Raw genomic sequence first — 26,594 nt, forward strand, 5'->3', positions numbered from 1 at the left:
ATTCAAGAAGGTGGAATAATTAAAAACCTTTCCAAAGACGTAAAGAATTTTTCGATAGCTTCAGTGGTTCTGAAGTTATATTTATTTTTAATTTTCAAAGGTTTTGGAATTTGGTTAGTTTAAAAATTGTAATTAAAAATTTGCCGAAAAATGTATTTAAAATAAAAAATTTTTTCGTAGTTGTGGGAAACCATATTATTTTAACAAATTAACAGATGAGAGGCCTATCCTTATAAGAGTTCCACTATATAATAAATTATAAAAAAAAAATCAAGAAAGGAAAGCTAACTTCAAGCAGAGCCGAAGTTGATATACCCTTGCAGTTAAGCAGAAGCTTATATTATTGTTATACATATCGGATCCTATATAGTTGTCCGATCCTTATGAGAATTTCACCATCAACAAAATTTCTAATAAAAATATTGGAAACAGCCCCAAGCATCTTTAAAAATAGAAAGGTTGTGCCATTTCCGATCGTTCAGTTATATGGCAGGTATAGGATATAGTTGGCCGATTCTTATCAAAATAGGATTAGATTGCCCAAAACGAAACCGTAGACAGTCCCATCTGTCGTCTCTCGTGTGGGAGATGCCTTAAACAAATGTACGGCGGCGATGGGGCAACCCGCTTCCAAAACACAAGCCAATGTGTATGCGTACAACGTATGTTTTATTCTATGGGGATACATGTTAGGGTAAGAAGAATGATAAAATTACAAAAGCTTACCGCAGTTTAACCTCCCACACTCTATGACAACAATCACAAATTCACCACACGCGCCATTATTTTCTATCCTAGTGTGCCCAATCTCTTCATGAGTGCACAAAAACAAAATTCTACTTAAATACTAACTATCGATTATCGATCCGCGACATCCCCACCTCCGTGAAGAACTTCTTCACTCAAATCCAAAGCCGCCAACTTTGAAGCGGGGCGCATTATCCAGCGGGTCCGATCTCCATCCATGATCCTAACGCGGGCTCGTCTGACCTCACCATCCGTTCCAGCAAAGGTCTCCTCCACGACGCCTTTCCGCCAGTCTTGACGCGGAATGGCTGGATCGCAAACGAAGACAATGTCTCCTCGTTGAATCGGCTTCTCTCTGCGGCATCTCTCCGTGTCAGCGTGGGTAGGTACTCCAAGACCCACCTCCTCCAGAATCGGTCTCTCAACATCCTTGCCACGCGCCACTGCTTCCGCGTAGCTCCTTCCTTGACGAGGCCTCCATCCAGGCCGGGGGTATCCGGTGGGCAAGCTGCTCCCTTGAGGAGATCGTTGGGCGTGAGAGGGGCTTCCTGGTCCGCACTCACTGGCAAATGGGTGAGTGGACGAGAGTTAACGACATTCTCCGCCTCTATCAGGAAACTCTCCAGGACGTGCTCCTTCGGCGCCACTTCCTTCACTGTGTGGCGTAGCACCCTCTTCACGCACTGCACCATTCGCTCCCAGACTCCACCCTCTGACGGGTTCGCTGGGCAGTTTAAGATACATTCAATTCCTTTGCTTGACAGCTCCGACTGGATCCTCTCGGGTTCGAAGATCTCCGCAAATCTCTTGGCCTCTCTGTCTGCTCCAACGAAGTTCCTGCCATTGTCGCTGCGCAGTCTATGTACAGGCCCTCGACGGCAGATGAAATTCCTGATTGCAAGTATGCAGGAATCAGTCGACAGGTCATGTGCCAGTTCCAGATGAATCGCCCTGGTCGTCAGGCACGTAAACAAGGCCACCCATCGTTTCTCCTGGTGCCGAGCAACGGTCACTAGCAGCGGCCCAAAGTAGTCGAGGCCTGTGCTCTTAAACGGCCAGCCATAGGCATCCAAACGATCATCTGGCAGGGGTCCCATAATTGGCGGCATCGGCCGTGCTCTGTGCAGCTTACACTCGCTGCATCCCGAGATCACATTACGAAGCACTCTCCGCAGTCTCGTAATCCAGAACCTGGTCCGGATCTCCGCCATCGTAGCATCCACGTTTTGATGCTTCATCCTCACATGGGCGTCGCGCACAATCATCTCCGTGAGACCATGCCGGTGGGAGAGGATCAGTGGCCTCCTGGCGCTGTAAGGTATACATAGCGCCGCATCGATCTTGCCATACGCTCGCAGGATTCCATTGCCATCTAGGTATGGCGCCAGTCCACATATGTCGCTTCCTTTAGCGACGTCCAAGTCCTTCTCTGCGGCCTGCACCTCATCGGGGAACGCCTCACGTTGTGCTCTACGGAATAACAAGTCCTCAGCTGCTTCACACTCAGCTACATTGAGGCCGTAGTTCTCCAGCTCATCTCGTTGTCCACGGCATCGACGTATGAACCGTAGTCCTCAGCAATCGTCTGTAGCTTGAGAATCTCTCCAGCGATATAAACGGGTCACTCGCGCCAACAAGCACGAACTCACCCGGCATCTCCTCTTCGTCTTCTGCATCCGCTTCGTCGGTGGGTGCAGTTCCTGGCCAGCTGCCCGCTGGTCTCCTCAGGAATGCCGGTCCTCTTAACCAGCGTGACTCCTCGCTTAGGTCCACGCTGCGTTGCGCTCGAGTTGCATCATCTGCCACGTTGTCGGCGGATGGTAGCCATCTCCATTGGGCCACCTTCGTCGACTCCAGAATCTCGTCTACTCTGTTCCCTATGAACTGCTTGTAGCGCCAGTGTGTGCTGACAATCCAACGCAGCACTGTCTTCGAATCCGTCCATAGCACAGTCTCTGCAATGGCCACACTATGGTCCTGTCTGATTGTGTCCATCAACCTCGTTCCTAGCACTGCTGCCTGCAGCTCCAACCGTGGAATCGTCATCGTTCGCATCGGTGCACACTTCGTCTTTGCGCACACGAACCTCACTTGCAATGCCGACTGACTCGCATCCACAAATACGTGCATCTCGACAGTCTTCACCAGCCCGGATCCAAAGTAGTGACGTGGGCACCGAAAACGTTCCACTTTCTCCATCTCTTTTCGCCAATCCATAAAGGCGTTGTACATCTCAGCCGGTAGTGGTTCATCCCATGAGATCTTCCTCCTCCAGACCTCTCGCAGCAACAACTACGCTGTTATCATTAGACAACACAGGAATCCCAAGGGGTCGAACGTTGACATGACCATACTCAAGAATTCCCTTTTCGTGGCAATTCTCTTCCCATCGGACACGACGGGGGCGACTTTGTGGTACTTCACTCGAAACCTGAAGTCGTCCGTGGCTGGCTGACATAATGACATAATCATTAACAATCCGGGAATATTCTTGGGCGAATCTATTGTACGCCATATCATAACTACGTGGCAGCACAATGTTATCCGTTTTCCACAATAATCCCGTCTGGTATCGGTGGCCAACTCGCACCGTTGTGTCCTCCAGGATCTTCTGCGCCCTCATGTCGTCGCTGGCTGCGGCCGCTGGAGCCGCCTTCACACCGAAGTTCTCGATCTCGAAGTAGTCCTCGACGATCCGTTCCACGTTATCATCCAACGACGTGGCTAGCAGACAAGACCTTGGTGATGGCGTGTCTCGTCGTCCTTCTACAGGCCCCAAAACAACCCATCCTAATTCGGTTGCGGCCGCGTACGGACCCTCGCTGGCAAACCGTCTCGTTTTCAATGGCAGTCCTAGATGCCCATGGTCCAAACCAATAAGCAGCTTCGGCACTGCATTTACGTCGGGCTTCATTGGTAGTCGAGCGTCCTTGTTCACGCTCCTAACATCCCTTCTGTGCAGGCTCTGCATCGGCAGACTCAAGCTCGAAATGGCATAGACGTTTCTCAGCACATGTCGGGAGGACTTGCCTGCTCCACTGATCTCCAGACGTACCACGTTAGTAGGCTCTCTTGTGGCCCTGCCTCCGAAACATTGAACGTTCAGCTGACGACGTACTCCTTGTACGCCTAGCTCTGCAACCAGCTCGTTGTCGACCATCGTCACCGAAGAACCTTCATCCAGAAGAGCGTACGTATCCACCTGCTTCCCACCTCCGTATAGCGTCACCGGCAATACACGGAACAGGAGTCGTTCTCGGTCCTCGTCGACACCTCGTCAAATTTCTCTCCGGTGTCGCAGAGGCATCCACGGATGAGGCTGCTCCTTCATTCACTTGGACGCCTTCCCTCGGTCCGGCTGCCTGCCGGTTGTAGCCTCTCCAATTGCCGCCTCGCTGTGACGGTCTCCTGAAGCCTTCATTGTTTTCCTCATGAAGAAGACGGTGATGCTTCCTCCTGCATCCATTCACGGGGCACTCTTCTGACGCAGCGCAGGATCCAGTCATATGCCCGGTTTGCAAGCACATGAAGCATAGGCGATGTCTTCTTGCGAGTCTCCACCTCTCTGTAGGTATGGCTCCAATAAATCGTTGGCAGTCCCGAACTGCATGTTGTCCAAGGCCTTCACAAATTGGACAATTCCTGTGGCAGCTCTCCTGTTGCTCGTCCTGCTCTCGGTCGACGCTGGCATGAAGCAATCGACGCCTTGGCTCCCTTCCATCAATGTCCGCCACCACGCAGACCACGTTGGCTAGTTCCATCAACCACGAACTGAAGTCCACAATCGTCGGATAGGGCTGAATAGTTGCAGCGTGCCTTGCCCAGTCCACTCGTTTGCTTATTGGGAGCTATGCCACAAGCTCTTCCATCAGCATAGGGTTACCCAGGTGCTGCTCCGCCTTCGCTGACTGTAGGAAAGCCTTGAGGTTGCTGACATGGGTGGCGAATGCGACGAGCTTTCCCAGGTTGTGCTCCGTAATTGCAGGCACATCTCGAATGCTGTTGAGCTGGCTGCGTATTAGTTGCTCCGGTCGGCCGTATCTGAATCGCAGCTGCTCCACCGCTGCATTCGCATTGCTGGGGTGAATCAACAACGACTTCACCGTCTCAGGCGCGTCGTCCTTTAACGCCTTCAGTAGCCTTTGGTTGTTCTTCAAGTCCGTACAACCATACGCTTGCGTCGTCTCCGTAAACGCGCAGTAGAAAATGGGCCAAACCTCTGGCTTCCCTCCGAACGTAGGCAGTTCAGGAAGCTTTCGTGGCGCCCAGCGGTTCCTGGCGCCTGGCTGCAGTTCCTCCAATGCTCGTCGCCCAAGCACCGTCTCCAGGAGAAGGCGCACGTACCGATGTTCCGCCGGTCACTTCATTCTGCAGCCCGAAACCATGCGCTGGAACAGTTGTGCCGGTAGCGCAAAATGGCGATGCGTGATTGATCCTCGTGGTACAGTTCTGCGAGCACGGTACCGTTTGAGATCCGCTCCAGGATGGCGGTCTCTCTGACGCCGCATGATACACACTTGTTGCGTTGGGTACGGTCAGGCCGATTGCAAATGGCGGCTGACCTACCCCAACCTCACTCGACATAACGGGGTCAGTGCGCTCCATATTAGCGCTGCGAGCGCGTTCCAACTCCTTCTCCAGCTCGGCAATCCTATCCATCAGGTCGGCCACCTTCGGTTTCCTGGTGGCTCCAGATGCTGCCAGCTGCGCTGATCCGCCGGCTTGCGACGCTCCTACACTAGGTTGCGGGGCCGAAGCGCTGCCATCTACTAGCGTTGCGATATTCTGTCCATCGTTTAGTCGGGGACTCCTTCTGGGCGAATGGTGCATCATGTCGTCCAGGCAATATCGATCCTCTCACCAGGGTGCTATTCCAAAACAATGTCGCCAGTCGCCTGACTGCGAATAAAAGCTTCTGTCGTCTCTCGTGTGGGAGATGCCTTAAACAAATGTACGGCGGCGATGGGGCAACCCGCTTCCAAAACACAAGCCAATGTGTATGCGTACAACGTATGTTTTATTCTATGGGGATACATGTTAGGGTAAGAAGAATGATAAAATTACAAAAGCTTACCGCAGTTTAACCTCCCACACTCTATGACAACAATCACAAATTCACCACACGCGCCATTACTTTCTATCCTAGTGTGCCCAATCTCTTCACGAGTGCACAATAACAAAATTCTACTTAAATACTAACTATCGATAATCGATCCGCGACACCATCATTCTAGCTTCAAAAACAACAAAGTTAAGCTAATTATCCTAATCAAATTTTTCAAATCGGATAAGATTTCCCAAAATTCAATCTGTACTAAGTCCCATCCTTCTAACTTATAAAAAAAAAACAAAGTTATGGCATATCCGATCAATCATATAATAAACATGTATTATATCTAAAATAAATGCGCAAAGATAAAAAATTAAAAAAAACTGGAAATTACGTTTTTCCAGTTTTTCTAGTTAAACCAATTGTTGAATGTAACAATTTATTTTGGGTGTGCGATATAAAATAATAAATATTAGAAAAGTATTAGCGGAGTTGGTTTGCCTGGTTTTTTTTAGCTTTTAACTCATGATTTGGCCCAAAACGGTGGTGGCGGTAATTTAAAGAGCAGAGTTTTATTTATATGCTCAGTGGGGGCATATGCATATAAAGCTTTCTACTCATAAAATTTTGCATTCTTCTCATTAAGACATGAGAGACTGAAACACAAAGCAGAATTACATCAAAAGTTGCAATCAAGCAACAAAGTTCGAGGTTAGCCGAGTGGAGAGCGTCGTGGTTCCTAACACGGAGGGCCTGGATTCGAGTCCAAGTTGAGTCAATGTTTACGTTTTACTTTTTTAAGCCCTTTTTTATTTGGATTTTATTTTTAAATAAATAAACTAAAATCTGAAAAGATATTTTTAGGGTATACTCCATATTTTTTAGGGTATAGACCAAATATATGCAGACTCCAAAAAGCAAAGTTGCCAATCAAATACACACACATGTATAAGTAAATGCAAGCTTCACAGGAGGCTGTACAAAATGGGTAGCTGCACTTATTGGACTATATCTTGAGTTAACGGATTTTGCCAGATATGAGCGATATATCAAAAGTTGCGTCATCTCAAAAGCTATCTCCACGTGCAATATAAAAAGGATAAGTCGACCAAATTTTGAAAAATAATTTTTTTTCTTAAAAAAAAAGTTTATTTTCAGTGTATTTATTTTTGTGTACTATATAGACGTTTGGTCTCAAAGAAAGTGAAATTAATATTTAAAAAACCATTTCAACGGTTTAAAATTTTAATTCTTTTTTTAATATCTTTCTTAATTATAAAGTTATAAATTTTTTCATTAACAAAGTTTTTTTAATTTTTTGACGTAAGCTTAAGGTATTTCAAAAAGTTGTAAAACAATAGTTGCTCATATGATAGTAACAAACATTTTCCAATTTTTTCAGGATTTTTAAGAAAAAAATAGTGCAAACAGACAAACCGACAACTGGCTTCATTTTGAAGAAGAAGAAAAAATCGAATTTTTCGAATAACTTCTGAATGAAATGTCGGATCGGGTCGATTGAGGTACCAATCGACGCGTATTTAGCTCTAGATAGAATATATAGAAATATAGAATATATAAAAATATTCTATCTGGGGACTAAAATGTGTCCACTAGCCCCACTTTAGTGATTAAAAATTTTTTTACTTTCACCCTAATTTCTCCCAAACCAAATAACATTTGGAATATGTTTCGAAAAAAATTATCTAATTAAAACAATACCTTTCGATTGGTATATTATTCATTTAGATCGGTTGCCTACAGAAAATTTTTAATTCTTCGGCTATATATAGAGTTTCCTCGCGCACGCCTAGGCATGCAGGTCGTCACCTCGTGGACTTCCGTCCACAGTGATAAAAGTATATAGTAAATAATATAATAGTAAAATCCAGAATATAACATAGTTCCCCACTCATGGCGGATCAATAAGGAGACCACAAGCCCTAGGTCAGCCGAACCACCATACCATCTGGCTTTGAGGAGTACCAGCTCAGGATTTCAAGTACCCCACCACATCAACTCCAGCCTGATCACAGCCCGATCAGTTCCTTGCAGAATCCAGGTAAATCAGTCAAGATTTCATACATTCCTAGACTACGACTCCGGGACCTACCGTTATGCCCGTGAGTTCAAGTTCGACGTAGTTCGACCGCATAACGCTCTACGGATGAACACCCCGGTTTATTCAAACAAACGCGGCTGAGCTGCCTACAAAAGCTCGGCAGCGATCAGTCGCAGCTATATTCATATACATATATATTTCTATGGTCGTATATGAGGCTGGTAGCGGCCCGAGCGTAACTCATGGGAATTTGCTGACCAATGCACTTCCCAGGAGTGAGGCTTTAAGGCATATTTATATAACTGGCTATTTGGCCGGGGCATTATGTTCATATAACAACACTGTAGCACAATATTGTATTGCTACAGTGGATGCTTCCTATAATACTACATCTCCCTCCTTTTTTAAAATAACGTAATAAAATGGAGTTATTTTGAATGAACTTATTATCTATTGATTATATATATTTAGTGTAGACTTTAAAGATTTTCTTAATATGTTTTAATTAAATTTTAGTAATATATGATTTTTGCTTATTTTGTTCAATCATCATTCTCGCTCTTTTATAAGCGTTTTCGAGTCTGAATTTTGATTCTTTTGCAAAGTTTTCTACGTCATACAGTGGTGTAATATATTCGCTGCTATTAAATTTAATGTTTAAGGTTGGGGTTTTACTAATCCCTAGTTCATATGGACAGTATCCATGTACAACAGAGGGTGTTGTATTGAAACAATATGTAAAGTATATAAGCCAAACATCCCAGTCTGTTTTATCTGACAAAACGTATGATCTAACGTATTCGTTAAATGTTCTATGGCTTCTTTCTATTGTCCCCAATGTTTGGTGATGATGTGCAGTTGATGTTATATTATTAATTTTGAGATATTTGCATAAATCATTAATAATTGAATTCTTATATTCAGTTCCCATGTCCGTAATGAACGTCTTCATTGGACCGTACTTTAGAATAAAAGATTCGAATATGGCTTTCGCTACTGTTTTTGCACTTTTGTCTTGTATAGGGATTGTAACGAGATATTTTGTTAAGTCGCATATTAGAGTGACTGCATATTCGTTACCTTATGTGGCGAATTTAGGTAATGGACCGATCGTGTCCACTAATACTATATCAAACGCTTTTAATGGGGTTTCTGTTATCGTCAAAGGCGTTTTTGTATGGATTGTGGTTTTTGATTTTTGGCATTTCAGACATTTCTTTACGTGGTTTGCAACGTCACGTGTCATGTTTTTCCAATAGTAATGTCTTTTTACTTTTGCTAGCGTTTTTGTTATGCCTGTGTGTCCGCCTTGTAAAGGATCGTCATGTAATGTAAACAGAATAGCTGCCTTTTATTTTTCATTTTCTATTATGGTCACCGGCTGGAGTAGCGCTACTCTTAAATTTAATAATATTTCATTGCCCTTATCTTTAAATTTATCTATTGAAACGAGTTCAAAGATTTTTTCACTCGGTGCCATTTTAAGTTGTCTAATCTTATTTATACCGGCTATTTTTTCAAGCCTTTGGAAAAATGGATCTAAATCGAATATTCCATTGGTATATAGACCATCAACGTTTATTCTTGCATATATCTGTTTTCCCTTCTTGAGAGAACACTTCGATATTGTTAAATTCAAGGTCACTACTTTTTTAACATCTTCGTTATGAATGACGTCAAATATCTTGGGCTTAGAAGCTGTCGGTTGCTTTTGCAAATTGTCTATTCATTTCGTTTAGTTCATCGATGCTTATTCTTGATAAGGCATCTGCCACATAATTGTTTTTTCCCTTAAGGTATACTGCAGTAAATTGATATTCTTCCAAGTCTAACCTGATTATTGTTAACTTGGAAGTTGGGTTTCTCATTGAAAATAAATATGTTAATGGTTTGTGGTCTGTTTTTATAGTGAAATGTTTGCCATATATATATGGTCTAAAATAGTTAACTGCCCAATGTATAGCTGTCAATTCCTGTTCAGTTGTGGACTTATTTCTTTCGCCTTTTGTAAATGTTCTTGAGGCGTATGCTACCGGGAGGTCTATCCCATTATATGATTGGGTTAGAACTGCACCGCATGCCTGCTTACTAGCATCTGTTGTTATACAAAATTTTTTATTAAAATCTGGGTATTTTAATATTGTGGGTTGGACTAGTGCGTTTTTAAGATATTCAAAAGCTTCTTGACACTCAGTAGTCCAGTTTAATTTTATGTTTTTCTTGCACAAATGGGTAAGGTGTCTTGAATAATTCGAGAAATTTGGAATGAAACGTCTGTAGTAATTGCAAAAGGCTACGAATCTTCTAGATTCATCTGCATCGGACGGAACAGGATAATTTGTTATTACTTTAAATTTTTTATCGTCGGGTAAAATTCCTTTGTTTGTGCATTTGTGTCCCAAAAATGTTACTTCGTGCATAAAGAAAGAGCATTTTTCAGGGTGTAACTTAAGGTTGTGTTTTCTAAATAGATTAAATATATTAGTTAGATTTTTTATCATATGATTTTCTGAACAACCTATAACTACTAAGTCGTCCATATAAAGGAAAGCTTGGGATGGTTCTAATCCCGAAAATGCTAATGTCATCATTCTTTGGAATGAATTTGGTGCTATTTTTACTCCATAAGGTACTAACAGCAATGGGCTGTTGTATTCTGATACTGATGGTTCTACTATATCATCTTTTATTAGCTTTTCTACTTGTTTGTTTATTTCATCTTTTTGGCTATGTGGTGTTCGATAGTTTTTAATGTAGACTGGTGTAAAATCTTTTAGTCTCAGCTTCTGTTTATAGAAATTATTTGCTGAGATTGGTTCGGTTTCTAATCCGAATATATCTGTAAATTCGGTACATAGTTTGGTGAAAGTGCTTTTATACATTGTAGGAAAATTTTTCGTTAATTTTGAAAGGACATCTTCTTTTCTGGTTTTAGTTTCGTTTCTTTGGACAATTTGATAATTTTCCAATGGTTTGTACTTTAATTTGGAAATGTTTATAATTTTATTTTTATCGGTCGTATTTAATATTCGGACAAATGTGTTGCTTGAATCAGTTATAGTGCTGGCTATAATGATGCCTTCACCTATACACTGATTTTTAATAAGGACTTCTTTGTGGGTGGTTATTATATTAATTTGTCTCACGGCTTTGGATCGTGCTGGGATAAATAAGTTATTATTAATTGTATGCATAATTGGAATATTTATGTCTTGATTGAAATCTGATGGTCTTGCTATTAAGCAAGTTTTGTGTTACTGTTATTGTAGCCAATATTTCCACCACGGTTTTTACCTCTAGAATTTCCACGACCTCTATAATTATTGGTGTGGTTATTAGTTTGGGTTATACCCATTATTTTGGTTATAACCGTTGTTTTGGTGGTAATTATTGTTATAATAACCTCTTCCGTAACCTCTTCCGCGGTAATTTCCTCTGAAGTTGTTATTGTGGTAGGGTTGTCCTCTTCGGTTATATAGGATTGTACTTGGATTGCCTGTCATATCAGTACTGCATTGTATGTACTTAGCGATGGCTTCGTTCATTGTTGCAATGTTGCCTGCTTCTAGTACTGTTTTAAAGGTCCATGTTCACAATTTTTAGTCATTCTGTTGATTGCCTCTATTGTGCTGAATTTATCAGCATGTTCGGCAGGCAATCCCTCATCGATATACGATGCGCCAAGAAGCTTTCGCAAGTTTTTGATTTCAGTTGTGAACTTTTCAGCTGTTTTACCTTTTTAGAAGTGTTTTTGACATTTTTGCTTTGATGACATCTGATGTTTCTCCGATTATACTGTCTTTGAGTTTTTTAATTATTCCATTTATAGTGGTTTCATTTTGGACTTTATATAGGGTTGATCCTCAAATTTTTGATTTGATTACTTCAACCGGTATGTGCCTTTTTTTTAAATTCACCAAATTCAAGGCTGTGATAAATCTTTGAAGATTTAGTTTTTGGCCATTGAACTCTGGGATGGCATTTGAAATATCTTTTATGTGTGCCCGTTGGGTAATTGTTTCGTCTGCCATTATAATTGGTTTTTGGTCTATTATGTTGTTGGAATCTATATCCTCTTCGTCTTGGTCTGATAATTCAGATTGCAAGAGAACTGCAGGTATAGTTAGATTGTTTAGGTCTTTTTCTTCTATTTCTAATCTTTCAGAGTCTAAATGTTCCAACTCTACTTGGTCTGTGGTTGGTAGTTCTCGCGTTTCTAATTCGTCCCCAGGTTCTACTGTTAAGGGTGTGTTTAAGATACTTGGCACTGAAATATCCAAGTCATATCTTTCTTTTAAATTTATTAGGTTAGATCGCAATGTTGTTAGGAACTTTGAAACTTGTGACCATCGATTTTTATCTAATACATCTCTCTGAATATATATTAATATCCGCGCTTTATTGAAACGGGCTACTAATATTTCGGCGTGTTTGTGTATGGTATTCTGTTGAATTGTACGATTTTGAGTTAAAGATTTATATGATTTATATGATATGACGGTTAAAATTAATTACTGAATACTACCATAACAAGTGTTTTGCCTAATGTTTCATGTTCTTCCAGTACTGATTTTATTTGTTTTGAGCGTCAGAATTCGAAGCGACAAATTAAAAAACCGTGTGTATGCTTCGGAACTTTATTTGTGACTGAGGAACAATTGATATACATATTTTCTTATTCGCTATTTCTTACAGTGGGACAATTATAACTACTCCAAGATCTCTTTCTCCTTCCTATATCTATAAAAGCGTGCATTGTAACATACCAAAGTATACAGGGTACCTTATTTTCTACACCCTTCCTCAATGCAAACTTGTTTACAAAAATAAATATCAAAACAAATTAAACATATTTGTAAGCTCTTCCTGTTTCGTTTTAGGAAGATTTTTTGTCAAAATATGTGCTATCATTTCGGTTGTGCATTTGTATTTCAACAAAACTTGCCCTTCCTTAACAACGTCTTTAACAAAATGATAACGTATATCAATGTGCTTTGTTCTGGAATGATGAACGGGATTCTTAGTTAACGCCTGCGCACTTATATTATCCCCATAAACGACGATCGGTGTGTCGTTGTCTCCGCAACCAATCTCCATAATCAGCCTTCGCATGACTATCGCCTCCTTAAATGCTGCCGATAGTGCCATGTACTCCGCCTCGGTACTGCTCAACGCCACACTTCGCTGCTTTTCCGAACGCCAAGAAATCGGACCACCTGCTAACAGGTAGATATAACCAGTATAGGACTTCCTGTCAAGCCTATCACCTGTCCAATTCGCCTCCACGTATCCACAGAACGATTGACCACATTGTCGGTAGTGTAGTTTCATGTCAATCGTAGATGAGAGATATCTAAAGACGTGCTTTATGCCTGCCATGTGTTCAGCATGCAGGTTTTGATTCCGTTGTGCCAATTTTGACACCGAATGCAATATGTCTGGCCTTGTTGTAAGAGCTAGCCACATAAGCTCTCCTACTACGGACTGATAAGAAGTAAGATCCACCTTTTTGCATTGGGGGCTTGTGCAATCTATTTGAAAACCAGGATCCAAAGGTGTCTTCGCCGATTTGCAAAAATCAATCCCATGGGTATGCAATAAGTCCTTGATATATTGCATATGTCCTAAAGTAATTGCTCCAAGATCGCCGTCCCGTTCGATTTCCATGCCCAGGAAATGGTTAAGTTGACCCTTGTCAACGCACTCGAATGATCGTGAGATGCTGCTCTTGATTTTTAGCAAATCCTCGTGCGATTGGCTGGCTATAAGTATATCGTCAACATATACAAGGATTAATACAAGATTACCTTCTCCACAATGTTTGTACAAACATGGCTCGTTATCACAGGCAACAAATCCCATATTAACTAATACGCCATTTAGCTTCTCGTTCCAGGCCCTTCCGGATTGCTTTAAGCCATATTCTCTATTGCTCTATTATTCTCTATTGCTCTCTATATCATTCTCTATTGCTCTTTTCAGAAGCAATACCTTGTCAGGATTTGTTTCATCTGAGTACCCTTCCGGCTGCTTCATGTAGACCGTCTCACTCAGATCACTGTTGAGATACGCGGTGCACACATCCATTTGATGAAGATGTAGCTTGAGCTCCGCCGCCAGTGCTATAATAAAGCGCACACTCTCCAATCGGCATACGGGCGAAAATGTTTCTAGGTAATTTACGCCAAACTGCTGGGAGCATCCTTTTGCTACCAGTCGAGCCTTGAAACGTTCTATTTGGCCATCTTTATCACGCTTCACGTTGAATACCCACTTGCATCCAATTGCTCGCTGATTTTTGGGTAAATCAGTGATTTTCCAAGTCTGGTTGGCAACTAGAGAATCATGTTCTCTTTCCATGGCTTCACGCCACTCCTTTGCATATTTACTCTCCAGCGCCTCTTTGCAAGTTAATGGAATCGGAACATTTTTCGAAACAAGGGCGCCTAGTATATTGTACTGCTTCTTTGGGCGTCCAGGTTTTCCACTCCGAATGATCTTAGGACGACCGGGGCCCCTGCGTGCCTCCTCCACGACATGCTCCCCTTTTTCTTCGGCACTCTCGTACTGAACACTGAGTACAGAACTCTCATCGGAGCTGCCGGCGTCGATGGATTTGTGAATAGCTCTCTTTCGCAACACATACGGCTTGTTGCGCCACTATCAAAACACCATGTTGAATTGTCAATGTTGTTGACGTCACAGGCGTGCAGCAGGCTGGTTTGGCGATTCACCAAATTTCTTGATGCCATGCGGTGATCTCACTCACACTCATTTTGTCACTGAAACTTAATGTGTCCTTGTTCACCACACATGAAACAAACGATATTCTCTCTTTTCTTCTGCCCATAGGTTTTCGTCTGTGACTCGTTCATCTGCTATTCCTTTTCTTACGCTCTCCTCCTTTAACTTTATGGTGAGAACTTCGAACGAAGGCAACTTATCTCGTGTCTCCATAGCAACCAAGAAATGTTCAAATTGCTCTGGAAGGCTTGATAGCAAAACGATAGTGCGAAGTTCGTCGTTTAGCTCTATTCCAACTCCAGTTAGATCATCCAGAATTTCACAAATTCACTTATGTAGGTCGTCATGCTCTGCCCTTGCTCTATCCGTTTATTAAGCAGTTTCTTGTATAACTGCACCTTTCCTACAGGTCTGCTTGGTTGATGAACCTCCTTCAACTTGGTTCATGCCTCTTCAGCCGTCAAGCAATTCACTCAATGTTATTGTTGCCAACGCCTTATTTTCCAAGGCCGCAAGCTTTTGTCCTTCTGGAACATTCGTTTCAGTTAGCTCTCCAGACGTAACACTCCACAAACCGGAATGCAAAAATACAGATCGCATCTGTATTTTCCATGTGTCATAGTTCGTCTCCTCTAACTTATCAATTTGATAAAGAGCACTCATTGTTCTTAATATCGAGTCACACACCGAATAACTTGAATTCTCCAGTGCCTGGGCCCATAACCTCTTGAGCGGCAGAATTCGAAGCGACAAAATTAAAACACCGTGTGTATGCTTCGGAACTTTATTTGTGACTGAGGAAAAATTGATATACATATTTTCTTATTCTCTATTTCTTAGAGTGGGACAAATATAACTACTCCAAGATCTCTTTCTCCTTCCTATATCTACAAGGTACCTTATTTTCTACAATTTGGACACCTGGAATGGTGCTTAATACAATCGCTTTTTGGGTTTTTGAGCAATGTATTAATGGTGAATTTTCGAAATTAAATGTTTCAATTAGAAGGTATTCTAATTGATTTATGCTTATTGGAGTCGTTGGGACTATTTGTTGAACATGTTCTTTAAAATAAGCATCCCTTTCGTAAACCTTTCTAATGGCTTCTATGGTGGTCATCTTTATTTTAAATGAAGTATATTTTTTTGTTTTTTTTTTTCATTTATTTTGCATCATTAATATTTTTGTTTGTGTGCTTTGTTCTCTTTTCTTTTTTTTTTTTATATTTTTTCCAAGTTGTTCGCTTGGCTCATATATTTTTTTTTCAAACATTTATTATGAGGTTTATATAGTTTATAAAAGCAATTGTCACACATTATGACAACAATTATTAATAGAATAATATTTACAAATTCCAAATTAATGTTATTTGGCTCAACTTTAATTATTACGTTAGCAGTGGAATCCACTGTCTTAACGTCAACTATAGCCATTGTTTTTTTTGTAAAATTATAATTGTAGGTATAATTATGAACAATTTTCCCACTGAATTTACTTATCGAATTACTTCTCATCTATTATTTCTTAATTATTTTTGTTTTTATTACACTTATCCTGCCTATTGTTTCGCATAGCTTTACGGGCTATACTTCTAAATGAGCGAAAATGGTTTCGCACGCTTTTACAAAATTTTTGTCTTATATTATATTATTTGTATTATATTAAAAAATATAAATATAAACATAGTATAGGCATGCTCCGGTTTTCGAACTTTGATGACCCGTATCTTTTGCGTCAGCTGGTCGTCGCCCGATGGCTTCACTGACGCTCCTTCGTAGGCGAAAGTGGCGGTTTGCCCCTCTCGCTGTTGATCTGCTGCTGATGTTTGGGACCTATTGGGTTAGGCGGTGCCGGTGCCGATCTTCGTACAGGGCTTCAGGCATGTGAAATTGCATGCCGTAGAGTAGAGAGGTCCGGGGCAGTCGGCTGGGAATGTCTTTACCTGCGCCGGTATCTTCTTCGCTGGCGGTGGTTGAAGCTTTGTTATTGGCTTGTTTATATTTTGTATTTTATGTGAGTGTGTTGCAACAATTGGGCGTGTCTCTGCGAGGCTTGTTTTTAAAAAAATCAAGCTCGGCCTGCAACTTTTGTGCAGTAGACCACGCGGGAGGCGGTGTTTTAGAAAATAATAGCCACTTAATGTGTGCTATTCTTTTATTCTTATTTTATTCACCGCGTTTTCCCATTACTTGCACACAACTCACTGAGTTATTTTTGTTCTCCGTTATCATCGCTTATTGGTGGGTTGGTTGTAACATCATCGTATCGGTCATCTTTCGCAGGGCAGGTTTTCTTATTGGACTATTAATGTGCTTCCTGCTGCTGTTATTGTTGTTTGGTATTTTCAGGTTCTTTTGAACCCTCACGGTCGCCATGTAACTTTAGTTCAACATATAATCTTAATTGTGTTTTTGGGTTTTTGCCATGTAAACTTTATTCTTTAAAAGTCAAATCCAGAGTGAATTGATATTCTGTTGCTCGGCAGCGATCAGTCGCAGCTATATTCATATACATATATATTTCTATGCTCGTATATAAGGCTGGTAGCGGCCCGAGCGTAACTCATGGGAATTTGCTGACCAATGCACTTCCCAGGAGTGAGGCTTTAAGGCATATGTATATTTGTGCTGGCTAAAGACAGACTAACCAAGAATATTGTGCACTCTATTGCACTGAGAGGATAATCTTATTCTTAATGATCTAAAAAAAATTTTTCTAGAAAAAATATATATCGGAAAACAACGTTTGCTGGATTTTCTTGTATTAATGTAAAATATGACTTAAACTTCTAGTTAATTTGCACAAGCTCAAAAAAATTATTCCCCAAGCTTCCCAGGTGGCTGCAAAAAATTGTTAGCTGCACTTATAGGACTATAACGAATTAACGAATGGTTAACGAATTTTGCCAGATATAAGCGATATAAAAAAGTTGCGTCATCTTTAAATATGCGTCATCATAAATACGATCAAATTAGCCAATTTTGAAAAATAATTTTTTTCTCATACGTCTGATTCTTTTATCAAAATTTGGTGGAAACCTGATTCTAAATCTATAGTATAGTGAAGCTTTTCCCAGATTTAGCTTTTCCTAGATTTGAATATGGTTATGGAGCAGGTAAAATTTTGCGGGGAGATTTTTTGCTGTTGGCCTGTGTAATAATTCCCAAAATAAAAAACCATAATAGCTATCAGCACAATAATGGTCGGTATAATCCAAGTTATAACGTGGACTCAAAGGAATAATACATTCCAAAACAGAAGCGAACCTATGGAAGTGGATACCAGCATCCAAATCCAAAATAAAAATAGTAACCAACCATTTCCAAATAGTAAACAGTACCGAACTATAAATAGCCTAGTAAATGCGCATAAATAATATCAAAGAGGAACAATTATTAGGAGAAGAATAGGTCTGCCTATTCGATTTGATTATCTAATATGTAAAATTCACATGTCACTGTGTTAGTAGCTCTTCTCGTCCGAAATGGCTCGAGCAATTTTCGTAATATTTTGTGGGCATATTCTTTAGGGCTGAGGATCTGACAACATCTATTTTTCATCCCCGTAAACGTTAATGGTGCTTCGCCCCTAATTTTAGTTATTTTATTTTTTTCGACAAAATTTTTGGTTTTTTAGTTTTCTATGGTACAGCATATAGAAATATTACACATTTTTATTCTATCTACAAATCCGTAATAGCTTTTCTAGGTGGTATGGCAAGCCTAAGTGCTTACGATAGCACAATCAAACTCGATAACTCACGGGAGTATCGATATCGCTGGAGGCCATCTTTAGAAAAACAACACATTTGCTCCTAATGACATGATAGCCTCATCCCCCGCTACTGCTACGTCTATGTTACTTTTATAAGTTTAAGTAAATATATAGTGAATAAACGAACATTAAATTGGTGACCCCGACGTGATAGCGACGACGCTACCACCGGTGCTTACAATGGCAAACAACGACACCACACAAGACGATGCCGACGCCTTTCACAATACCGTTACTCGTTACTTAGCTAAGTTGACGCCAAATAGGCGCCATCCAGCAGCACCGTTTTCGACGAACGTCTTGACCGCATCGAGCAACAAATCAACGCGCTGTTCAAAAACTATTACCGCAAGAACAGTTCATCCACATTAACGGATCTCAAGAGCGTCACGACTTCAGGCTTGTGTTGGTACAACAGCCAATTTGGCAACGCCGCCAAGAAATGTCGTCAACCGTGCTCGTTTTCATCCGAACCAAAAACCTAAAATAGTCTTCGGATTCGGCGGACAAATTCAAAGAAGACCACAACACAATTGCCCGCCTTGCCATCAACGTCAATTCCTCCAAAACTCAATTTCTCATCGACACCGGCGCCGACATTTCAGTGATGCCACCCTGCAGAAACGCAAAAACTATGCTCACTCCAAAGCTTCTTTTCGCCGCCAATGGTACGAAGATACAAGCCTATGGAGAAAAACGCATAAAATTGTCGCTGCGATTGGGGCGAAACTTCGTTTTTAAAACTATCCGTGGAAGCCATCCGCCACTTTAAAAAACCGCTTATAGCTAAAGATTTGAAAAAGTTTCTGGGTATGATCAACTTCTATCGGCCGTTTATCCCACGTGCTGCTGATAACCAACACATACTCCAGACGCTAATCCAAGGCAATAAAAAGAGCGACAAAGCCACGATACTCTGGTCTACAGAAGCCGACCACGCATTCGACGCCTGCAAGAACGAGCTTGCAAACGCTACGTTGCTGAACTATATGGCACCTAACTCCCTACTAACACTAACCACCGATGCCTCCGATGATGCCATGGGTGCCGTGTTACATCCGATTGTCAACGAGCAGACGCAACCACTGGGTTTCTTCTCTAAGAAATTCACCTCGACGCAAAAGAAGTACAGCACCTACCAAAAAGAACTGACTGCCATCTATCAGGCCATTTTGCACTTCAAGTTCGCATTGGAGGGCAGAAACTTTATAATTTTCACCGACCACAAGCCGCTAATGTACGCTTTCACATTAAAAGCTACCTTAAAAATCGACAGCGCCAACTGCCCAGCCAACCGAGCAGTTGTCAAGATCAGGACGGCGAGTCAGTTCCCAGCAAAGTATCTTTCCTAACTGGAACTCTAGGAGGGGGTACCGAGGCAACCCTAAGTGCTTACGATAGTACAATCGAACTCGATAACTCACGGGAGTATCGATATCGTTGGATGCCATCTCTAGAAAAACAACACATTTGCGCCAAAAACATTGACAGCCTTATCCGCCGCTACTGCTACGTCTTTGTTACTTTTTATTAGTTTAGGTATAGTGAATAAACGAAGATTAAAGTGGCAATCGAATATAATAATTTAGTACCATAAATTCTTATTCAGAGCTTACCATTTCAATTTCCTTTAATGATGATTTGTTTTAATTTGAAATTTGAGCTCCCTCCTTCGCCGGTCGTTAATTTATCAACTACGAGTATCAATCGATCAGATATCCCCGCCAGGTGTATCCAGTGGTCACTCCGGTCCCCTATCTTACTCACTACACATTTTTTAGCCATTTTGTCTTGTGTACAATCGTAGCAGTGACGGATATACGTATTACTGAAACGGGAAAGGGTTCAATTTGAGTCGTCGAACGGTCAAATCCACAGCCGCGCGAGATAGAAGAGCACGAAGATCAGGCGAACATATCGAAGAAGATTATGCAAATGCGGGTGTGAGCATGGCGCAGTTGCGTCAATCAGAATCGCAAGAGGCACGAGATGAACGGAATCAAGAAAGACAACTGGCATTTTTCGACTAGCATTCCACAACGAACCTGATGTTTAATATTCTGCTCATTCCAAAGTTGGTACTGATTATAAGGATAAGGAATGCCTGTATTGTCATGCACTTAAATTTAAAAATGAGCCACTTGGGATGTGATGCTCATCAGGAAAAGTAAAGCTACCCGAAATTGAAACACCATCTGAACCATTGCGCTGTTTACTTCTCGGTACAGATCCAGATTTTACCCTGTTCCTGAAGTCAATTCGTAAATTCAATTCATGCTTCCAAATGACATCGCTTGGAGCAACAGAAATAGTTAAAAACATTGCTGGAAACGGTCAACATTTAAATTCCACGTTCAAAATCAAAGGCCAAGTATATCACAAAGTGGGCTCATTGCTGCCAATGCCGAACGAAACTTATAAATTTGTACAAATCTACTGGGTGGCGAGGACTCCACAAGAGCACTCACTAATCGTGTGGATGCACGTTGCGACCACCATAATCTCAATTCACCGTTTGCCAGGCGTATCATGTCTGTTAAATGAGCACAATGACTTATTGAATTTATTGAAATCACACATGCACAAGCTAGAAAGTGACAATCACGCTATTGTCATCAATCCTTATGGAACACCAGCTGGAGAGCATATACGTAGATTCAATGCACCTGTTGTTAACGAGGTTGCTGGAATCATGGTTGGTCACTAAATCACTAAATTTACCTGGATTCTGCAAGGGACTGCTCGGGTTTTCCAGACGCTTGCGGTGATCAGGCTGGAGTTGATGTGCTTGAAGTCATGGGATGGTTTTCCTCAAGTACCGGTGGTACGGTGGTTCGGCTGATTCCATATCGGCCGGTCCTACTGGCGGTCCGTTTCACGGGAGCAACACTCGAAGTAGGTTAGATAGCGCGGGGTCTGTTGGTGGTCCGTTTCACGGGAGCAACACTTGGAGTAGTTAGGTAACGTGGGGTCTACTGACGGTCCGTTTCACGGGAGCAACACTCGAAGTAGACTGGTATACCGCGGGATCAACTCGTGGTCCTTTTCACGGGAGCAACACGCGAAGTAATAAGGAGACGCGGGGTCTACATGTGGTCCGTTTCACGGGAGCAACACTAGAAGTAGACTGGTATGCCGCGGATTCTACTTGTGAACCGTTTTACACAGGATCACTCGAAGTAGGTTGATTTTAAGTGCCGTGGTTCAGTCACTGAGTAACAAGACGATTGACTCTGATTTCGGAACTGTCTTTATTTCAGAAGAACTACTCTTATATAATATTCTAAATTAAAAGGTCAATGTTATGGACGTGCTAAAACTAATGTTAATGCCAGGGTCACCCACCTCTGAGTCTGCTGACTCAGATTGTTTGTTCATGTACTGCTTGCGCATTTCGGCTTAGCTGGCTGGTTTTTACTTGCATCGGTCAGTCGGTCATTCTTCCCGCCGATATGCTGATTCTGCTTTTGGCGCCGTCTACTAGTGCTGGGTTAATAGCTTATTACTAATTGTTTATAGGTGAGAAAATCGGTTAGTGGGTTTGTATATTGCGACATGCTAATGCATATTGATTGGAATAAATTACTAAGTGTGCATATAGGGTAGTAGGTCTTGGCATTAGGTGCCAACATTCTCCCCCCCCATTGAGGGACTCAATCCAATGCGGCTGTGCGTTGTTGTTGAACCGTCTCAGTAAACCGATGTGTACCCTTACACTAGAACATATTGTGGATCTTAAACCTAGTTACTAACTAGTTACTCTAATGTTAATAACAAAAAAATTTTGCATCATGTGGGTGAGATCTCCAACATTGCATATTGTCTCCTTCGCCTCTCCAACATGTTGTCTCCTTTGTCTCCATTCTTCTTGGGCATCCCATGAAGTACTAGACCTTCTCTCTGGTTGGTCAGTGCGCATACAGGACTCTTGGTCCTCTCTTGACGTTGCTTCTTGCTCCCTTTTGGAGATGCTTGTCACCCATGCCAGATAGGAGGTGACTTCAACTTCTTGACCTTCCTTGGTTACTGGCCCATGCACTCTGTGCTCTTCAGTTGTGAGTTGACAACCTTGGGCTTGTGGTTTGGAGTCCGTCTGCGGCTCTCCTTGTTGATCTTGTCGTGGCTCGTTAGCTTCTTGTTGATCCGCAATGAGTGGGGAACTATGTACTCTTCCGGATTTTACTATTTGCTCCTTGCCGATGCATGCAATCAAACTTTGTCGTGGCTCGTTAGCTTCCGGTGTCCAAGCCGTGGTATTACCGACGACTTGTTCTGCCTTGATATTAGGAGCTGATTCCGGTCGCACTGGCCCCATCACAATCCATCCAAGCGCGGTATTTTTTAGTAGTGGTTGTCCTTCTCCCAAATATGTCTGTTGTGGCCTCATAAGCTGGGAGATGATTTCGGCGCCCAACAACAGATCAATATTCTGGGGCTGTGTAAATTCAGGATCGGATAAGCGCAACTGAGGTGAGATATTTCTTGGCGCTTGAATAGGGTGGGATGGTTAATTGGGCATTATTTCCGGTAGTACAACGACGTTGATTTGATCTTCGAAGTCAGTGGTTAATGATGATAGGGTCACCACAGCCTTTTTTCGTGATCTTTTAGTTGTTCCTCCCAGTGCAGCGATACTCAGGATTGATGGCTCCAATTGTAGTCCAAGTGTGTCAGCCATCCTTCTGGTGATTATGTTAATCTGTGATCCAGAATCTAGAATTGTACGGCTGGTCCATGTATTGCCACTTGGGCGGTTGGTAACAGAACGGTGGGCTTATCTGTAAGCAGGGCTTTGGCTGAACACACCAATCGTGATGAACTGGATCGAAGTGGAGCAGCTGACGTATTTTTCTGCATTGTTACTTGACTGGTTGCCTGACGCTCAAGATTTTCTAACATCTGCTTCAGAGATTGTCGATTGGTTGGATCGGTGACGGCTAGTTCTAGAGATGACAGCGTGTGTGGATCCAATCTTTCCTCAATGATGTGTATCAAGATTGGGTCCCAGTTGTCTGTTGACACCTTGAGCGCGTCGAGAGTGGCAACCGTTCGGAGCACGGTATCATGTAAGCTGCGCAGCTTGTCCGCTGATTCATTTGTTCTGGGGTGTCCGAAAAGCTCTTGGATCGCGGATTAAATCAACAGCCGTTCATTGTGGTATCGATTCTTTAGCCATGCATCCTGGTAACTGGTCTGTCCGCCAATCGACGTTGAGATTAGGTTTTGTGCTTCACCTGTTACATGATTCTCCAAATGACGCAATTTTACTGCATCGCTGTAGTCTTGATCGTGGATGCATTCCGTAAAAATTTCGTAGAATCGTAGCCAATGTCGGTAGTCTCCGTCAAACTTTGGAATTTCGACTGGTGGTATTACAAACGGAGGTGCAATCGCGGGTTTTTTTGTTGATGCTGAAGTTGATTGCGATTCTTCGCTCAAAAACGAAAAGTATTCTGCTCGTACAACCGGAAATCTGTCATCGGTGTGTCCATCATTTTTTATGCCTGATTCCAGGTCGATGAGATCATGGTATCCCGTGACGATTTCTTTCCATAGCTCCTTCATGGGTTGTCTGACGTGTGTGGACGCTTCCCGTCCTTCGGTGCGGTTGCACAGAAAGTCTTCCATATCGTCTAATCGTCCTTTATGTCTTCGTTTTAATGATGTTAATCGAAGGTCTTCTCCTTCTTTTCCTCGTGATGATTGTGCCTTTGGCTCGAGATTTTCGCCTGTTTTCCGGGGCCTTTGTGACGGGCCTGACACTGATGGGAAAATATTGCCATCCGAAAATATCCATCCGAAAATATTGCTTCATATTTTTTCATAAGCTCTTCTAGCGCTTTGGCCTTTGTGAAATACTCATTCTCAGGACTTAGTGCTAGCTCATGAAGCTTGGCATCATTTTTTTAAAACTGGGTCCATGAGTGAGTTAGCTATCTGAGTCTCTCCTCGAAGTATCCTCCCTTGAGTTTACGGTCTGTGGAGTCCTTAGTGAAGTTTCTTATTAGCCTTTGGATGGCTATGTTGCTTTCAATTTGCTCATCAATGAGCATTTGGATTACAGGGTCTGATTCTGATCCCATTGTTGCGATGTATCTCTCCCTTTTTTTTCTCGTTGAGTTAAATTGCGTTGAGGTTTGTATTCAAGTTGTGATCCTAAAGGATCATGTCGGGGTCACCAAATGTTCGTCCGTAGAGCGTTATGCGGCAACTACGTCAAACTTGAACTCACGGGAATAACGGTAGGTCCCGGAGTCGTAGTCAAAGACCGTAAATAGTCTTGACTAAATTTACCTGGATTCTGCAAGGGACTGCTCGGGTTTTCCAGACGCTTGCGGTGATCAGGCTGGAGTTGATGTGCTTGAAGTCCTGGGGTGGTTTTCCTCAAGTACCGGTGGTATGGTGGTTCAGCTGATTCCTTATCGGCCGGTCCTACTGGCGGTCCGTTTCACGGGAGCAACACTCGAAGTAGGTTAGATAGCGCGGGGTCTGCTGGTGGTCCGTTTCACGGGAGCAACACTCGAGCTGGACTGGTATGCCGCGGGGTTTCCTCGTGGTCCGTTTCACGGGAGCAACACTTGAAGTAGACTGGTATGCCGCGGGATCAACTCGTGGTCCGTTTTACGGGAGCAACACGCGAAGTAATAAGGTGACGCGGGGTCTACTTGTGGTCCGTTTCACGGGAGCAACACTAGAAGTAGACTGATATGCCGCGGATTCTACTTGTGAACCGTTTTACACAGGATCACTCGAAGTATGTTGATTTTAAGTGCCGTGGTTCAGACACTGAGTAACAAGACGATCGACTCTGATTTCGGAACTGTCTTTATTTCAGAAGATAAACTCTTATATAAGATTCTAAATTAAAAGGTCAATGTTATGGACGTGCTAAAACTAATGTTAATGCCAGGGTCACCCACCTCTGAGTCTGCTGACTCAGATTGTTTGTTCATGTACTGCTTGCGCATTTCGGCTTAGCTGGCTGGTTTTTACTTGCATCGGTTAGTCGGTCATTCTTCCCGCCGATATGCTGATTCTGCTTTTGGCGCCGTCTACTAGTGCTGGGTTAATAGGTTGGATATAGTTTTATGCTTATTACTAATTGTTTATAGGTGAGAAAATCGGTTAGTGGGTTTGTATATTGCGACATGCTAATGCATATTGATTGAATCAAATTACTAAGTGTGCATATAGGGTAGTAGGTCTTGGCACTAGGTGCCAACAGTATTGTTTGATAATTAGACGCGTCCGATACAATATCATTTTCCGATTTCGTAAGCTTTGTCAACAATTTATGGTCGACATGTATGTGAAGATAGAAAGTGAACGACTACAATACTTGCGACATAATCAAAAGAAGCTGCGTGCGGAAGAATATATCCTATATATCCTGCTATTGCGAACAGCGCTGACACTGCGGAAATTTTTAACTCTGTTATCTTACCATCATCGTACTTAGGTAGCCCACGACACTTGCAAGGATACATATGCATGTATTTACAAATGTAATACAAATTGCATGTATTTGGGCCTACACGTTGTTGGATGTATTCAGTCGAGTGGCAAATGCGTGGATTACCTTATGCTCATATTTTAATTTGGTTAGTTTATAAAATACGTCCTGAAGACATCGATAGTTTAATTTCTGCAGAGATTCCCGATCCGTCTGTTGATCAATTATTGAACGGGATCCAGCCTTTAGCTGTTCATCTTAAAAACGGCCAGCGCGTATATTTCATGAACGAAACAGCGCTTGATCGTGCTGCTAATCTACCAAAAACCACGCTCACCGATTTTTTTGAACTGTGCAATCTTGCTGATGCTTTTGGTGATTTCGCAAGAACACTGCTGTATTCTGATGTGCTCAATCAAAAAAATGGATGCCCCGCAAGAAAGGGACACCAGCTGATGCGTGCCCCGGTTTATTCAAATCAAATACTTTGGTTCGTGTATATACAGTCAATCCACGGCAGATTGAGTATTTTTATCTGCGACTGATGTTGGTTAATATCACCGGATCATTGTCATTTCAACGTATCAAGACGCATGCCTTGCTTTAGGCTTGGTTGAAGACGACAACCAATGGAACAATATACTTGCTGAAGCAGGACTAAACTGTTTCTTTAGCGAACATAAAATTTTTCTTATTAATAATCTTTATTAATTAATATGCGTGTTATGAAAACCGCTAAAAAAAACTTCGTGCTTCTTCCACA

The 26,594-nt window shown here is 42.1% G+C and overlaps 1 protein-coding gene across 1 annotated transcript; it reads right to left on the minus strand.

Moving 5' to 3' along the window:
* Positions 1-938: 938 nt before the first annotated feature.
* Positions 939-2,979, minus strand: LOC123258299. The gene is made up of 2 exons (XM_044718170.1): positions 2,397-2,979; positions 939-2,284 (listed from the first exon to the last, which is right to left on the minus strand). The coding sequence occupies exons 1-2, from the start codon at positions 2,977-2,979 to the stop codon at positions 939-941; spliced, it is 1,929 nt and encodes a 642-aa protein (XP_044574105.1).
* Positions 2,980-26,594: the final 23,615 nt, after the last annotated feature.

Source organism: Drosophila ananassae, unplaced genomic scaffold, assembly GCF_017639315.1.
Source record: "Drosophila ananassae strain 14024-0371.13 unplaced genomic scaffold, ASM1763931v2 tig00000115, whole genome shotgun sequence".
Classification (NCBI taxonomy): domain Eukaryota; kingdom Metazoa; phylum Arthropoda; class Insecta; order Diptera; family Drosophilidae; genus Drosophila; species Drosophila ananassae.

Excerpts from the sequence above, each read along its gene's own strand:
- LOC123258299 (XM_044718170.1), bottom strand. The coding sequence starts at position 2,979 with ATGTACAACGCCTTTATGGATTGGCGAAAAGAGATGGAGAAAGTGGAA. Across the intron at positions 2,285-2,396 it reads AGACGAAGAGGAGATGCCGG|ATGAGCTGGAGAACTACGGC; the intron begins GTGAGTTCGTGC and ends GTGGACAACGAG.